The sequence below is a fragment of the Falco cherrug genome, chromosome W, assembly GCF_023634085.1.
Source record: "Falco cherrug isolate bFalChe1 chromosome W, bFalChe1.pri, whole genome shotgun sequence".
Lineage (NCBI taxonomy): Eukaryota > Metazoa > Chordata > Aves > Falconiformes > Falconidae > Falco > Falco cherrug.
Window position 1 is genome coordinate 6,970,002 of NC_073719.1, and position 17,037 is coordinate 6,987,038.

Sequence of the window (17,037 nt, forward strand, 5' to 3'; positions counted from 1 at the left end):
GAGCTATTACACCCGACACCGACACCACAGGGTGCCGCCGCAACGGGTGCTCCGTGCCGACCTGAAAGCTACCGAGAGCCACCCCCCCTGTTAGATGAGGACGAGGGTACTACGGCGGGTCCGAGTGCGCCTCTGAATGAGAACGCAGAGTCTGATAAAGACACTGAACCCACCCCACCTGCACCTGCCCCGATCCCCCGTCCCCGAACCAAACCCTCCGACCCTAAACCGCTTGCAGCAGCAATTGACTGAATGCCATCTGCCGACTGCCGATCCTGACCCAGGAAGGTGTTATCCTCCACCCGGCCGCTCCCGAAAGTCGTTGGGTGGGGTTATACGAGACGCTATATTGGAAGGAGAGTGGCAGGCTGCTTCTGCTGTTGCATGTCGGGTGCGGACCACCACTTTACCAGATGGTTCAGCAGCCGCAGCGTGGAAACCTTTTGATTAGAAATTTATGCAGCAGCTGCGACAAGCCGTTACACAATATGGATTACAATCTGAACCAGTCAAACACTTGTTGAATTATTTGTTTGACTCGGAAATTATGACACCCGGTGACTGTGCTTCGCTGGCTAGGTTTCTTCTTGCACCAGCACAGTTCCCCGCGCCCCGCCAGCGTGCCGTGCCGTGCCGTGCCCCGCTCGCCCGCCCACCCACCGCCACGGATCCCCCCAGCTGCTGGAGAAAAGCGGAGTCCAGAGTTCGGTGTAAAGCTGCAGATCGCACCCCCGCCGGTGGTAAGACCGCGTAGAGTAAATCGCAGCAGGACTCTACGCTAAATTCCTCTCGGGGGGGAGGGGGGGGGGCACTACGGAAGGCCGCGACGAGTAACTCGCGGCAGGGCTTCTCCGCGCTGATATCCTTTCTGTGAAAGGGGAGAGCTCTGAGAAGACCGCGATAGAATTAGACGCGGCAATTAAACTGTTAACTGGCATCCTCCTTGGGAGAGGGGAGGGCGTTAAAGAGACAGAAGTGGAGACCTTAGTTCGCTGGGCACGAAAAAAGAATAAGATCGCCGAGCCCGCCTTATTGTTTAGTATTGCGGAATGGAGAGAAGGGAATGGAGAGAAGTGGGAAATTGCCTCTGGGGTGGCGGTCGATAGTTAACACTCTGGAAACTATGAAAGCGAAAAAAAAAAAAAAAAAAAAAAGTAGCGGCGGCAGCCATAGAAGCGTTGGGAAGAGATGTGTAGAAAAGCCGGTGGAGCAGAAGGGTGATTCACCTAAGCCTTCTCTCTTAGCTACACTTTTCGGAGTTGGGCATACTCATCCTATGAAGGGTATGTCCGCCCCTGCGTGTTCAACAGTGCCGGAGCTTTTAGATAAGACAGCGGACAAACCGAAAGTTACTCCTCGAGAGCCTGCTGTGACTGAGCCGAACCCGGAAAAGGCGGCCGAGCCTCCTCAGGAGGGCGGGGCAGCGAGTCCTGCTGCACCAATCACGTCAGGGCGGGCAAAAGCGCCGTGCGACGTCATATCCTCCTCGTCCTGAAACATCATCGGACGGGTTTGAGGAAGAAGGCGGGGAGAAACTTTGTGATAACAATACAGAGAAATCCTTACAGGAGGTAATAGATAAATTAAGAAACCTGGAAAAGCGAGTTAAAATGAACCTGCCTACTACTTCAATACCTGTAATTCCTCCAGTTAGCCCAACTACCCCACCGATGCTGAACTCGAGAAAAGATCCAATTTTACAGAGTTGGTGTGGTGTTATTCGTGATGCTATTTTGGAGGGAGAGTGGCAGGTGACCAGCTCGTTAGCTTGTCCAGTACTGATTAATAATCTTGATGCACATAGCTGGGACATGATTTATGGAAGGTTAATGATCAGGTTTTAGCAATGGGAGTGTTGCAACCTGCTCTTCCACCTTTTATGATGATCCCTCAGATTTGGAAAATTGTTGTGATAGACTTGAAAGACTGTTCTGTCTTTTTTACGATTCTCTTACACCCTGATGACACACAAAGAGACTCACTAACGATGATTTGCAACCGTTCCGATCCTGGTTGCATGGCTCTGAAGCCAACTGTCCTCGAACTTGTTCACCAGAACAGTGGGCTGCCCTCGAAGTTGTGTCCCACAAGATTCAGACTGGCTGGTGTGGTCGCTGAATGGTGAATCATCCGTTATCTTTTTTGGTTTGTAACGTTGCCACTTCACCTTTTGCCCTTATTCTACAAAGGCAAAAGAAAAAGGGGGAAAATACGGCAATCATTTTAGAGTGGTTGTTTTTGCCATTGCAACCCATACATCGTATTTTAAGTCATCCTGAAGCAGTAGCAGCCTTGGTGAGAAAAGGAAGAGACAGGATTGTTGAAATTGATGGGACTGAACCGGCAGATATCAGTATTCCAGTCCGTGGTGATGATTATGAGTGGCTCCTGAGACATTCAACAGCCATACAGGAAGCCTTGATGGGCTATACAGGTGTTGTACACAACAACCGGCCAAAAGGACCTCTCTGGAAGAGAGACATGTATATTTGAGACATGAGTGTAAATGGAGTAATAAAATTTGGGTTCCCCGCTTGGTAGGAACAGCTGGAGAAGAAATCCTCAGTGGATGTAGACTGATCAATGGATCTAGACATGAGAAAGCCACCCAAGTCACAGTATCTAATTGTACATCAGACCCAAGAATGAAGGATACAAAATTCTGTTCCTCTGAACAATTGGACTGTTGGTACAATTTTACCCTAGTGCAGCCTGTTTTTACAGTATGCCTTTGGGCTCAGCTTGGTGTGGGACTGTCATTTAAATTTAAAATAGATATTATTGAGACTAGTACAACACTAGCCACCTCATCAGTGTTGACCTTGATACCAAACCTCTCAATACTAGATCCCACACCCACAGATAAAGACATTTTGTCTCCATAAATTTCTAAAATTGGACCATATGTGATCAAGAACACAGGCCAACAGCAGGTGTTGTTCAACCCATCATGGTCCCTCAAAAGAGTAGAATTGTCAATGCAAATTAACATTTCTACAATCCACCCAGCTTGTGCACCGTTCCTGAAGACCTCTTATGCAGGATGGATAGCATGGCTGCACAATCAAACCCTCTTTCCCCCAAAAAGACCAAAAAGAGATGTGACTGGTATCCTGGGAACAGGATTGGGAGTTCTAAATGGTATAGACTCAGAAGTCTTAATGAACAAATTGGTTACAGTAACCAGTGATTTAAACAAATTGAAACATCCAATGTGATCTTCCCTTTTGGCTTTAGGAACTAATCAATGGCTTTTATTGGACATATTGCCTCAGTGGGAGGGAATTGATCAAAAGGACCACCAGTTGATGGTAGATGTACTTGGTGTAGTCCAAAGTAATGTTTCTTTGGCTCTTAGCTGTATCCAGGCTCAATTGTGGATACAATCAATGACAGCTACAATCATAAGGGAAGGTGGAGAAGGTACATTGCCCACTGAAATTCAAGAGGTAATCTGGGATAACGCAATTGAATTTGAAAAAAAATTCCAATCCTGGTGGTATTTGGTCAGTTTCACCTATAACCCCATCAGCAATATAGCCACAGCTTTTGTTCTGACTATACACAATGCTTCGGTATATACCATATACCCAATCATTGCATTAGGACTGAACCACAATGAAACTGTACTCTATCCATTCGAGCATAGAGTATGGGCCCAACGAAATGGGAATAAATGGCAAACTGCTGATGTCAATTCATGCATTGTACGAGAACAACAAGGATTCATTTGTGAAAGTAACACCATCAAAGCTCAAGATATTTGTCTTGGCACAGAACAAAATGTTTGTCATTTTGAAATATATCCTGATGAAAATCCTAAAACTGTACTTATATATATTGGTAAAGGATGTGCTTGTATGAGAATACTTTGTGCCTTTTTAGTCGTAGATAACACTACGGTAGATACAAGTAATCACTCTAATATTTGTGTTTGTAATTTTCTTAAGATTATGGGATGTGACTTTAATTATTCAGCTCCCATCACAACTGACCAACTGTTACAGTCTAATTATGCACTAATTCAAGATTTGCCACCTACCCCCATTGGAATGAACCTTATGTTGTTGAGAAAACTACTAAAACATGAGGATTTGACTCAACTGCTAAAACAAATCAAGAAAAATGGACAGAATACTTTGATTACAGTCCATCATGATACAGAAGACATCCATTATGTCCTAGAAAGAATGAAGAAGGATGGAGAACACTGATGGTGGGACACTTTTTGGACAGTCAACAGCTGCTACTGGAATGTTCAACAGACTGCTTCACCCTGTTGTTGTTTTATTGATACTATTTTGCTTTTTATCTTAATGAAGGCTTTACACGTAAAATTTTGGAGTATGATGAAACATTTATCCTACCTGCTATTTCTATTTCGCATGCATAAGTTTGATATTCCCAATATATATACACTTGACACTCCACGTAATATTAACCCCTTGTTGTGGTTTAACCCTGGCCGGCAACCAAGCACCACGCAGCTGCTTGCTCATTCCCCCTCACCCAGAGGGATGGGGAGGAGAATCAGAAAAGAATGTAAAACTCAAGGGTTGAGATAAGAACAATTTAATAAGTAAAGCAAAAGCCACACATGCAAGCAAAGCAAAGCAAGGAATTCATTCACTACTTTCCATCAGCAGGCAGGTGTTCAGCCATCTCCAGGAAAGCAGGGCTCCATCACGCGTAACGGTTACTCAGGAAGACAAATACCATAATGCCAGATGTTCCCTCCTTCCTTCTTCTTCCCCCTGTTTATATACTCAGCATGACATCATATGGTTTTGAATACCTCTTTGGCTAGTTTGGGTCACCTGTCCTGGCTGTGTCCCCTCCCAATTTCCTGTGCCTCTCCAGCCCTCTAACTGGCAGGGCCCAAGAAACCAGAAAGTCCTTGACTTAGTATAAACATTACCCAGCAACAACCAAAACCGTCAGTGTGCTATCAACATTGTTCTCACATCAGAGCCAAAACAGCACTGTACTAGCTACTAAGAAGAAAACTAACTCTATCCCAGCAGAAACCAGGACACCGCTAAATGCCCTCATGTGAAGCTTGAGTGATTATAGTCACAGGGTGGATTATGTGGGAAAATCATCTTGAGGGGGGGAATTAGAGAAAAATTTGGTCCTCATAGAAGCATAGTATTACAGAAAGGTTTTTAGGGTAAAATACAGCTATCTCCTTCAGGGTGGTTGGCATGAATGGAGTCTACATCACCACAGTTCCCTAAGCAACACATCCTACCAGCTCAGCACATACTTATAGGAGTGACTGAGGGTGGAGCAGAGCAGAGACCCTGCGGCCATGCTCTGTGATGCTCCCTGCAAGAATGGGAACTTGATGACATCACACAGCTGATAAGCTGCATAGCAGTTGTCACATGAAGAATCCATGAGATGTCCATGGCTGAGCCAGCCATTGTGCTGAAATTACTCTCCTCAGATGAAATGATCTCATTGTAATACTAACACACACCTCCATCTCAAAGTTACCTGCCTCCAAGGTACTACTGCACCTCACTGGGCACATGATACCAGTTAGTAACAACAATCTGTATGACTAGAGTCACTCAAGCTCCACCTAAATGTGGTGGAAATGAACTAGTCCTGGACTAAAATAAGTCCAGGGTAGGGGGAATTGGTTCCTAAACTCCTGGATTACCCAGTTCTGATTCAGTGTTCACAAAGCTAGGTCTATCTGACTCACTCTAAAGTTGTTATGAATGTAGGGACTTCTAATCAAGGTAGTCAGCCTTGGGGAAGATGAGAAACACAGAACAGATAGTGGAAAGAACACCATTATCTAAGGTACGCAGAAAGAAGCCTTCAAGTGAGGCAAGTTCTAGCTACAAGAGGAAGCAGGGTCATAAGGTGTTGCAATCCATTGACATCAACAGAAAATTAGTTGAAAATAGGACAATGTTAATTGTGGTAGTGGGAGATCACGACCTCCAACTCAAATAGTCCCCCAAAAGAGGGCAAAACCCCTCTTGAGGAGCATGCATAGTTAGCAGAGAACTTTAGTAGTGCTATCTGAGGATGCATACTAATTTGCATTAGAAGCAAGAAACTTGTAACCAATCCTGTGTATGATAAATGAATGTGCAATGTACTATGAAGTATAAAAAGTGGACAGAGGAGGGGAGAAGTGAGGGGAAGATTCCATTGTAACTTCTGGGGTCGGGCTAAACCTGTCTTCTCCCCCCATAGGGATGTCTATTGTGTAAGAACTTTGTTTTATGCATGCTTAATAACTAATTCATACTAGCTGTTAGTAGTGATTATAGTTTAGTTGAATGTAGTTTGGTTGCATATAATTTCAAGCTTGTTTTTGCAGATAGTCTCTATCACCGGCAATCACGAACCTTAATTTGTCACAATTTTATATTAATAAAAAGTGTTATTCCATAAATTTTTAGTATTAATACTTTGTGGGTGCTAGCAGTTGCCGGCAGTGGGTAACATATTCAAATAAAGTGGGAAAACCCGCTGAGGGGTCCCCCTGATGCTGTTGGCATGTTTCCCTGAACAAGGCAGTCAAATTGCTCTCTGATCCAGTGGGACTGTTCAGTGAAGGATCCCTGTAACGGGACACTGACAGACTGGTCAGGCACAAGGGTCTCGGCTTTCCTGGGGTGCTAATAGACAGATCAAACACCCAGGGCTGAGGGAATCTTTCCCCCAACCCCCCCGCTTTCATGTGACAGGGATAATTTTCTTCTTAGTAGCTGGTACAGTACTGTGTTTTGGATTTAGTATAAGAATAATGTTGGTAACACACTGATGTTTTAGTTGTTGCTAAGTAGTGCTTACTCTAAATCAAGGACTTTTCAAGTTTCCCATGATCTACCAGTGAGCAAGTACACAAGAAGCCATGAGGGAGCATACCCAGGACAGCTGACTCAAATTAGCCAAAGGGACATTCCATACCATAGAGCATCATGATCAGTATATAAGCTGGAGTGAATTGGCCATGGGCTGCTAATTGCTGCTCGGGGTCTGGCTGGGCATCGGTCAGTGGATGGTGAGCAATTGTATTGTGCATCACTTGTTTATTTTTCCCTTGGGTTTTATTCCTCTCTCTCCCTCTCCTTTTCATTACAATTATTATTGTTATTTTTATTTTTACTTTATTTCAATTATTAAACTGTTCTTATCTTAACCCATGGGTTTTACCTTTTTCTGATTCTCCTCCCCATCCCACTGGGCTGGGCAGGGGGAGTGAGGGAGCAGCTGCATGGTATTTAGTTGCTGGCTGGGGTTAAACCATGACAAACAGAAACTATATTCTCATGACAACTTCTTGCTAGATAAAGGCAAGTCCACACAGGTGGCATAATCACCAGTACCAAGTGGGAGCTGCCTGCAGGCTCCTCTGTTACAATGAGCTGGCTAAGTTTATCCTGCAGCCAAGGTATTTGAGCAGCACAGCACAGGCCTGGACCTACTCAGTTTAACTGTTATATGGACCACTAACTCCTCAACATACATTGGTCTCTGGTCAGGGCCACTACAACATGCCCACATTTTTCTGTCTGAGTAAATTTCTCTTTCCTGTCAGCTGTAGAACTGTTCCACAGACATGCACTTAAAAAAAGTAAAATAATAATATATTATTATTAGGAAAGGGAGCGTAGCCAGCAGGTTGAGGAGATGATACTTCCCCTCTATTCAGAACTTGTGAGACCACATTTGGAATACTGTGTCCAGTTTTGGGCCCTCCATTACCAGACAGACATTGACATACTGGAGCAAGTCTAGCAGAATGCTTAGCTGGTCAAGGGGTTGGAACAAATGATATCGAAGGCGAGGCTGAGAAACTGTATTGTTATTTCCAGCCTGGAGAAGAGAAGGCCTGTGGGAGATTGTATTGCCGTCTGCAAGTACTGTGACCATAGGGTAGAGAGAGAAGACAGAGCCTGACTCTTCTCAGAGGTACTAAACAACAAAACAAGAGGCAGCAGACACAAGTCGGAACATGGGAAGCTCCATTTGCATATAAGGGAAAGGGTTGGGTTTTTTCTTTCTTTTTTTTTTTTTCTTTTTAAACACCATGAGGGTGGTTCAAATACCAACAGCATCCTGGAGAGACTGTGGAAACTCCATCCTTGGAGGTGTTCAAGACTCAGCTATACAAGGCCCTGAGCACCTGACTAATTAGACCAGGGATCCTCAAACGTTTTAAACAGGGGGCCGGCACGCGGATTAAGTGGCAGGAAATCATCTACGGCTGCTTGGTTTCCCCCCCCAACCCCCGGCGAGGGGGGGGGGGGCGGGGGGGGGTCTGTAAACACCGGGAGCCAGATTGAGGACCCTGGGGGGCCGTATCCGGCCCGCGGGCCGTAGTTTGAGGACCCCTGAATTAGACCTTCTAGGAGCAGGGGGATGGACTAGAAACCTCTAGAGGTCCCTTCTAACTCAATTGTTCTATGATTACAAATCTCTCAAAGAAAACTGTTGGTCACTGCTCAGATGGTAACAGGAGCCTCCATTGCAAGAGTCCTTGCAATGGCATCTTCAGTTGAATAGGTTGAGACTCAAACCATTTTTCTGCTTAGTTCTTAGGACCCACAGGCCAGATGGATTATACGCAGATACTCCAATACATGCATTATCCATCACTATAGATTGTTTTAGATTAAAGACAAAATATGTATGCACAAAAAAAAATGAAAAAAAAATTAAGTATGCGCAAACAACTGTCTTGTGACCATTTCTGTATCTGCAGAAAAAGTTTCTTTTGACCATTTACAAGCAGGAACTACCTAGGGGAGTCTAGAAAGAAGAGACAGATTATCCACCCAGGATGTTATTGAACACATTTAAGCATAGAAATAGGCCTGTACACAGCAGGCACTGCCATGGGTCATCTTCAGGACAGTCTGAAATTTTCACCTGAAGACCTCCTGCACCAACTAGTCAAAAATACTTAATTGTGAAAATTAATGACTAAATGCACTGAGTGTGCACATAGGCACAGCCCTGATACCCACCTATACCACAATTATAAATATGAAACGCAAGTGTGTCTCTTAGTTATTTATAAATGAGGTCTAAGTTCCATGCAGAACTTTGTGGCTCTTGCCACAAAGTGTATGTCCTGTTTATTTGGCTCACATGCTTGGACAGAACCAAGTGAAGGCTTAATGAACTAAAGCAGACATTTCTGGGAGGTCTCAAAGACTGGAGGTTAGCTAATGTGACACCCTAGAAGAAGGGCAGAAAGGAAGATCCAGGAAACTACAGGCCTGTCAGCCTGACCTTGGTGCCAGGGAAGGTCATAGTCATCCTGAGCACCATCACGCGACATATGCAGGACAACTGGAGGATCAGGCCCAGCCAGCATGGGTTGATGAAAGGCAGGTCCTGCTTGAACGAACCTGATCTCCTCCTATGACAAGATGACCCATTTAGTGGATGAGGGAAAGGCTGTGGATATTTTATACCTGGACCTTGGATGGGTGTACTTTACACTGGGTTAAACGCTGGCTGGAAGGCTGAGCCCAAAGAGTGGTGGTGAATGGAGTTACATCCAGCTGGCAGCCAGTCACAAGTGGTGTTCCCCAGGGCTCAGTATTGGGGCCAGTTCTGTTTAATAGCTTTATCAATGATCTGGATGAGGGGATCAACTGCACCCTCAGTAAGTTTGCAGATGACACCAAGTTGGGGGGGGAGTGTTGATCTGCTTGAGGGTAGGAAGGCTCTACAGAGGGATCTGGACAGGCTGGACCAATGGGATGAGGCCAATTGTATGAGATTCAACAAGGAGATGTGCCAGGTCCTGCACTTGGGTTGCAACACCCCCACAGAATGCTACAGGCTTGGGGAAGAGTGGCTGGAAATCTGTCTGGCCGAAAAGGACCTGGGGGTGCTGGTTGACATCTGGCTGAACATGAGCCATCAGTGTGCCCAGGTGGCCAAGAAGGCCAATAGCATCCTGGCTTGTATCTGAAACAGTATGGCCAGCAGGACAAGGGAAGTGATTGTCCCCCTATACCCCTATACTCAGAACTGCTGAGGCCACACCTCGAATACTGTGTTCAGTTTTGGGCCCCTCAGTTCAAGAGGGACGTAGAACTGCTGGAACATTTCCAGAGAAGGGCAACAAAGCTGGTGAAGCGTCTAGAGCACAAGTCTTATGAAGAGCAGCTAAGGGAAGTGGGGTTGTTTAGTTTGGAGAAGAGGAGACTCAGGGGGGGACCTTATTGCTCCCTACACCTACCTGAAAGGAGGTTGTAGACAGGTGGGGGTAGGTCTCTTCTCCCAGGTAACTAGTGACAGGACAAGAAGAAATGGTCTTAAGGTGCGCCAGGGGAGGTTTAGATTGGATATAAGAAAAAATATCTTCACTGAAAGGGTATTCAAGCATTGGAACAGGCTGCCCAGGGAGGTGGTGGAATCACCATCCCTGGAGGTGTTTAAAGAATGTGTAGATGTGGTGCTTAGGGACATGTTTTAGTGGTAGACTTGGTAGTTCTGGGTAAATGGTTGGACCTGATGATATTAAAGCTCTTTTCCTTCCTAAATGAGTCTATGATTCTATGATTTCCTAAACAAAATATATGTAATACATAACAGTTCCTTGACAGACTAGGTAGAAACAGTAGTTCCATTCCTTCATTTTTCCTGCAATTCCTTAATTTTTCTTTTTTCAGAATAAAAGCCACCAATGCTTATATTTATTTAATATTTGCCAAACTTTGGGGTTTTTTAAAAAGGGAAATTCAGACAAACAGAAAAGTGTAATTATTTTTAGATGCATTCCATTATACATTTTAATGGAACATTTAAAAGTTTCACTCCTTTAAAAGTAATACTGAAGATTCACTTATTAAAATAATTTTAATATGTATGAATGGACTAATGGGTGAGCAAAGATATAGAAATGGATGTAGGTAGATAAATCCTATTGAACAGAAAAAATTCAATAATAAGTTTGCCCATGCAGCCTAGATTTTTAATATTTTTTAAATATGAGGTCCAAGAGATAGGACAAATCTGCTTTAAATTAGCTCACATAATCAGTAGCAGTTCAGGTATTTCAGTGCAGAGCTCAGAATAGGTTGCAAACCACTTTCAAATACCTGGGTAAACAATTGAACAGTTACACTGTGCTGAGATTCATGCAACCAAAACTACGACCCTAGTCTATATGACCACAGTATAGGTCATTAAGTAATCTTGGGGAAAAATATAATGAAAAGAATATGTTTTAGTGTGTTATGTATTTAGGACTAACTTCAATATAAATTTACTTAACATACTGGAGTTAGGCAAAGCCAGTAGAGGGCTCTTGCCTGACTGCTTTACTAGATGCCTATATTCAGAGGAGATCCTCAGAACCAATGTGCAGGTGCTGTCAAACTAGAAGTGTACTTGTTCTGTAGGGGTTTAAATGTCTGTTTCTGGGCATCTCTAGATTTAACTTGGCCTAAGTGCTTCATTAATGCTGAGCAGCTAGGTGCAAAACTCTACCAAAACTCACAGACTAGTATTATATATGTACCTACATTCCCTACAGATCCTGATACAGTAGATGTTTTCAGAGGTTACCTGCCAGATTAGACTTAATGGAGAGCTGAGCCACAAAAGATCACAAAATGATACCCCCTTTTAGAATCAAAAATATTCAGTAAAGAGAGGACCTCAGGAGGGCTCTACTCCAATCACCTGCTCAGCACAGGGTCAATACTAAATTCAGACCAGGTTGTCTAATACAAGACAACAGTATGCTCCTTCACCTCCTACCAGATCATTAACAAAGACATTGATGGATAAAGGAAGAGTGACTGATGTCATTCTATGTGGACTTGTACGAAGCATTTGACACTGTCCTGCATGGCATCCTTGTCTCTAAACTGGAAAGACATGGATTTGATGGGTGGATCACTCAGTGGATAAGGAATTGGCTGGATGGTCACACTCAAAGAGTCATGGTCAATTGTTCAATGTTCAAGTGGAGACTGGTGACAAGTGGTGTTTCTCAGGGGTTCGTACTGGGACCGGTGCTGTTCAACATCATTGTTGGTGACATGGACAGTGGGATCAAGTGCACTCTCAGCAAGTTTACAGATGACACCAAGCTGAGTGGTGCGGTTGACATGCCTGAGGGAAGGGATGCTATCCAGAGGGACCTGAACAAAGTTGAGAGGTGGGCCTATGCAAACCTCATGAAGTTCAACAAGGTCATGTGCAAGGTCCTTCACCTGGGTCGGGGCAACCCCCAGTATCAATGCAGACTAGGTGGAGAATGGATTGAGAACAGCCCTGAGGAGAAGGACTTGGGGTGCTGGTGGATGAAAAGCTCAACATGGCCTGACAATGTGTGCTTGCAGCCCAGAAAGCCAAAGGTGTCCTGGGCTGCATCAAAAGAAGCATGTCCAGCAGGTCAAGGGAAGTGTGTCTCCCCCTCTGCTCTCATGAGAACCCACCTTGAGTACTGCATTCATCTCTGGGGCCCCCAACAAAAGAAGGACATGGACCTGTTGGAACAAGTCCAGAGGAGGGCCACGAAGATGATCAGGGGGCTGGAGCACCTCTCCTATGAAGAAAGGCTGAGAGGGTTGGGGTTGTTCAGCCTGGAGAAGAGAAGGCTCTGGGGAGACCTTATTATGGTCTTACAGTACCTAAAGGGGGCTTATAAGAAAGATGGGGATAGACTTTTTAGTAGGGCCTGTAGTGATAGGACAATGGGCAATGGTTTTAAGATGAAAGAAGGTAGATTTTGATTAGCTATTAGGAAGAAATTCTTTACTGTGAGGGTGGTGACACTGGAACAGATTGCCCAGAGAAGTTGTGGATGCCCCATCCCTGGAAGTGTTCAAGGCCAAGCTAGTTTTTGCTTTGAACAACCTAGCCTAGTGGAAGATGTCCCTGCCCATTGCAGGGGGGCTGGAACTAGACAATCTTTAAGATCCCTTCCAACCCAAACCATTCTATGATTCTATATTTAACAGGAAAGGTTCCAGGAGAGACCCCTGCAGTACTCCACTTGCATGGTTGCTTAATGTTGATCAGCTGCCAGACACCCTCCCAGCTACTCACTACTCCTCCTCAACAGGACAGGGGAAGAAAATAAGACAAAAAAGCTCATGGGTCAAGATAAAACTGGGGAGATTGCTTACCAGTTACTGTTATGGACAAAACAGACTCAACTTGGGGAAAATAACTTAATATATTGCCAATTAAAATGTATTTGGGTAGTGAGAAAAATGACTATTAAAATGACACCTTTCCTCAACCTCTACCCCTTTTCCCAGGGGAACTTCACTTCTTCACTCCCAGCTCTTCTACCCATTATACCACCACCACCACCGCCCCAAGTGGTGCAGAGGGAACAGGGGATTACTGTCAGTACATAATAGCTCCTTCCTGCCACTCCTTCCTCCTCACACTTCTCCCCTGCTCCAGCATGGGCTGCAGTTCCTTTCCAACTCTCCTCCCCAATCTCTCTGTTGTGAGGGGGGAGTGAGCAAATGGCTGCATGGTACTTAATTACCAGCCAGGGTTAAACTACGACATGGGGCCAGAGATAAGCTACCTACAACATAGGTTCAAGGTCTAGCCAAGATCAGAACCAGAGACAGGTATATCTATGTGGTAGATTGACCCAAGCCAGCAGTTGAGTACCCACACAGCTGCTCACTCATTTCCCCCACAGCACAGAGGAGAGAATAGGAAGAGCAAAAGTGAGAAAACTCATGGGTCAAGATAAAGACAGCTTAGTAAATAAAGAGGGTGGAAAAAACCAACCAAACCCAACCAAATGATGGAAAAGCAGTTACTCATCACTTCCCACAAGCAGACCAATGCCCAGCCAGCCTCTGAGCAATGGCCACCTCAGAAGACATCCCCCCCTTCTTCTTGTACCCCCAGTTTTATTGCTGATCATGACGTTATATAGTACAGATTATCCCTTTTGTCTATTCATGTCAGTTGTCCCAGCTGCATCCCCTCCCCAGTTCTTGCCTGCTCCCAGACTACTCATTTGGATAGGGAACCAGGGCAGACAGGGGGAGGGGAAAATAAAGCCTTGACACTGTGCAAGTAGTACTCAGCAATATCCAAAACACTGGTGTGCTATCAGCACTGCTTTAGCCACAAATACAAAGCACAGTAACACATGGACTACTACTACTACAAAAAAAGCCACTCTATCTCAAGTAAATAAAATAGAACCTACCACACAATCTGAACCAGGCCCAAGTTTAAATGGAGTACCTTGACCAATAAGCAGAGGATGTAAGTGGATGACTAACCTCATCCACTTGGTGCACTCAGAGCCCTGACACATGCTCCCTGCTTGTCTCAGGAATCAAAATGAGGCTGACCAGTCTGTAGCTCCCCAGGTTGAACTTTACTAAAGATGGGTGCTGCATTTACCTTGTCTCCAGTTGTTGGAGACCTCCCCCATATCCACAACCTTTCAAAGATAATAGGGAGTGGCCTTGCATAGAAATCAGACAGTTCTCTCAACCCCCTTGGATGCATCATCTCAACTCCCATGGACTTGTAAGGGTCAGGTTCTCTTAAGTAATCCCTGACTTGATCCTCATCCACTGCTAGTAGTTCTCTTTGTTAACCCTCATGACTGCTCCAGGATCTCTTATACTGTGCACCCACAAAAGAAGGAATTGTGTTTTTCTCCTGAAAAATCAGTATGTGCAAGTCCACAAAATTAGCTTATTCCTGTAACATCAGAGAGCTGAAAGCCCCTACCCCCCACTCCACCACATAAGATAATTATGTGGGGATGTTGGCATCCTTCAAAATGCTTTATCATAACAAGTTATTTTTGTGAGTGGAAAAGTACTAGATCTGTGACCCCTAGCTAATTAACAGGCCAACCAGGAGGCGTACACATGGTTCAGCCCAGCATTTGGATATTTAAAGATCAAAAGTTGCTGCAGAGAGGTGTGATGGATCTGAGCTAGCCTTAATCCACATATCCCTTCCCAGCATCATGTCTGCAAGAGACCAGTAACATACCAAGGGTTATTAACTGGCACCTTAAATTAATATACTAGTATAGTTGATCATACTTGTGGTGGGTCAACCTTGGCTGGCTGCCAGACACTCACTCAGCAGCACCACAGAGGTGCCACCACCTTCACTGACTAGCTCAGCTTTGGCCAGCAGTGGGTGTGTTAAAGAGTCAGCTGGAACTGGCTTTGTCCAGCACAGGGGCAGCTCCTGGTCTCTTCTTACAGAGGCCACCTCTGTAGCTTCCCTGCTACCAAAACCTTGCCATGTAAACCCAATACATTCCACCCCTCATCTCTGTGAAACGCATATTTAAGAACTATCATTAAAATATACATTCATCACAAGCTTCACTTATGCACAAAAAAACCTCCCCCACACCAAAGTAACATCATAATACCAACAAATATGGACAATTCACTCACACAATAAAACTCTACTCCTTGTCCCTTCTCTGCATTACAACAACAAAAGTTTCCCCACAATTATTCCACTCTCTGGAAATGTCCAGTTTTGCCCATTACCTCTCCCAATTTCTGTCTTTATTTTGGCACCTAAACTTTTTAATCCTATTTTCTCCCCTGTCTTGTTGAGGAGGGGGAGTGGGAGAGTGCACCTAGAGCTAGCCAAAGTTAACCCACCACAATACTAAAGCTTTATTTAAATGAAGGTTTTACCATTTTCTGCATACTGTGTTGTAAGAATATTCCTGATAAAGAACCTGGTTAGCTCAGCAGGAGCTGACAACACTGTATAGTCTTGTAACTATAGTTACCATTGAGAGGCTTTGTTCCTATAATTTTAGATAAATACTTAATAGGAAAGTTTGCAAAGACTGGAAGACACAACTTCTCTTTCACATGTGATTTCACAGAAAGAATCATTACACTAGTGTCAGGGTCATGAGCTCTCTGGCCTAATTGATATTTAATTATTCCATACAAAGTAAAAAGATTAAATTACACACATCACATGACATCCTATTCTCTTCAGCCTAACAAACTCACTAGGGAACTGCAGAAAACCAAAGCTATGTGTTCTTCAGCCTGTATTTTGTCATTATCACCTTTTATCTGAGTGCTAGGGAACAGTAAAAACTGAGTTGGAAACCAGAAGTCCTACTAGAGATATGTCATAGGAGTAAAAGCCCAGGCCAGAGCTTAAGTGAGGCCCCTGGGAAGAGGCTCCAGGTGAGAACAGTCAGGACAATTCACACCTATCAGTGCACTCAGGACCCTGACAGAGGTAATTTCAGGAGAGTGCTTAATGTTCTTGCAATCCAAAGTAAGGGCTCTTCTGAAAAAAAGGGAATAGTCTAACCTATATTCTATTATCTGGTTCCTAAGTCAGTGTAGCTTCCATTCTTAGATACCAACTTCTCCCTAAATCAGGGGTCCTCAAACTACGGCCCGCGGGCCGGATACAGCCCCCCAGGGTCCTCAATCTGGCCCCCAGTATTTACAGAACCCCCCCACCGGGGGTTAGGGGGGGAAACCAAGCAGCCGCAGATGACTTCCTGCCACTTCATCTGCACGCCGGCCCCCTGTTTAAAAAGTTTGAGGACCCCTGCCCTAAATAATTTATTCTAGGTAATACTTAAATCACTCTGTAGCTCTAGCTTTCAAACTCAAGAGTATTCTTTTTGTAGTTATTTTCTCCAAATAGTCTTCTACCTATACAGTGTATGTTTAATTCAAATGATTAAAATTATAGAGAATACATTAATCATTTGAAAATATAAATGAGTTAATGGTAGGAAGTTGATTTTTGTTTTTCTCACCTACAGTATTTATAAACAAATCTAATATATTCCTTGGATTTGGAAACTCCAGTCTTCATTCACCAATAAATTTTTTTTGAAACTCAGTTTAAGAATACAGCATGGCAAATGCAAATGCACTTCTTTAAAGTCAGTATGATGCTTTTGAAGTTGGCATCATTGCATGCTACTCTATTGCTAGTGATTAATTTCTTATGACTGCTTTAGAAGTTATCCTAAAGCAGGGGTCCTCAAACTTTTTAAACAGGGGGCCAGCGCGCGGATGAAGT

General features: G+C 44.2%; 1 protein-coding gene across 1 annotated transcript; it reads left to right on the forward strand.

Moving 5' to 3' along the window:
- Positions 1-258: 258 nt before the first annotated feature.
- Positions 259-8,244, forward strand: LOC129734471 (uncharacterized). Its single transcript, XM_055698025.1, has one exon. It carries the CDS (start codon positions 3,309-3,311, stop codon positions 4,212-4,214), a length of 906 nt encoding a protein of 301 aa, XP_055554000.1. The 5' UTR covers positions 259-3,308; the 3' UTR covers positions 4,215-8,244.
- Positions 8,245-17,037: the final 8,793 nt, after the last annotated feature.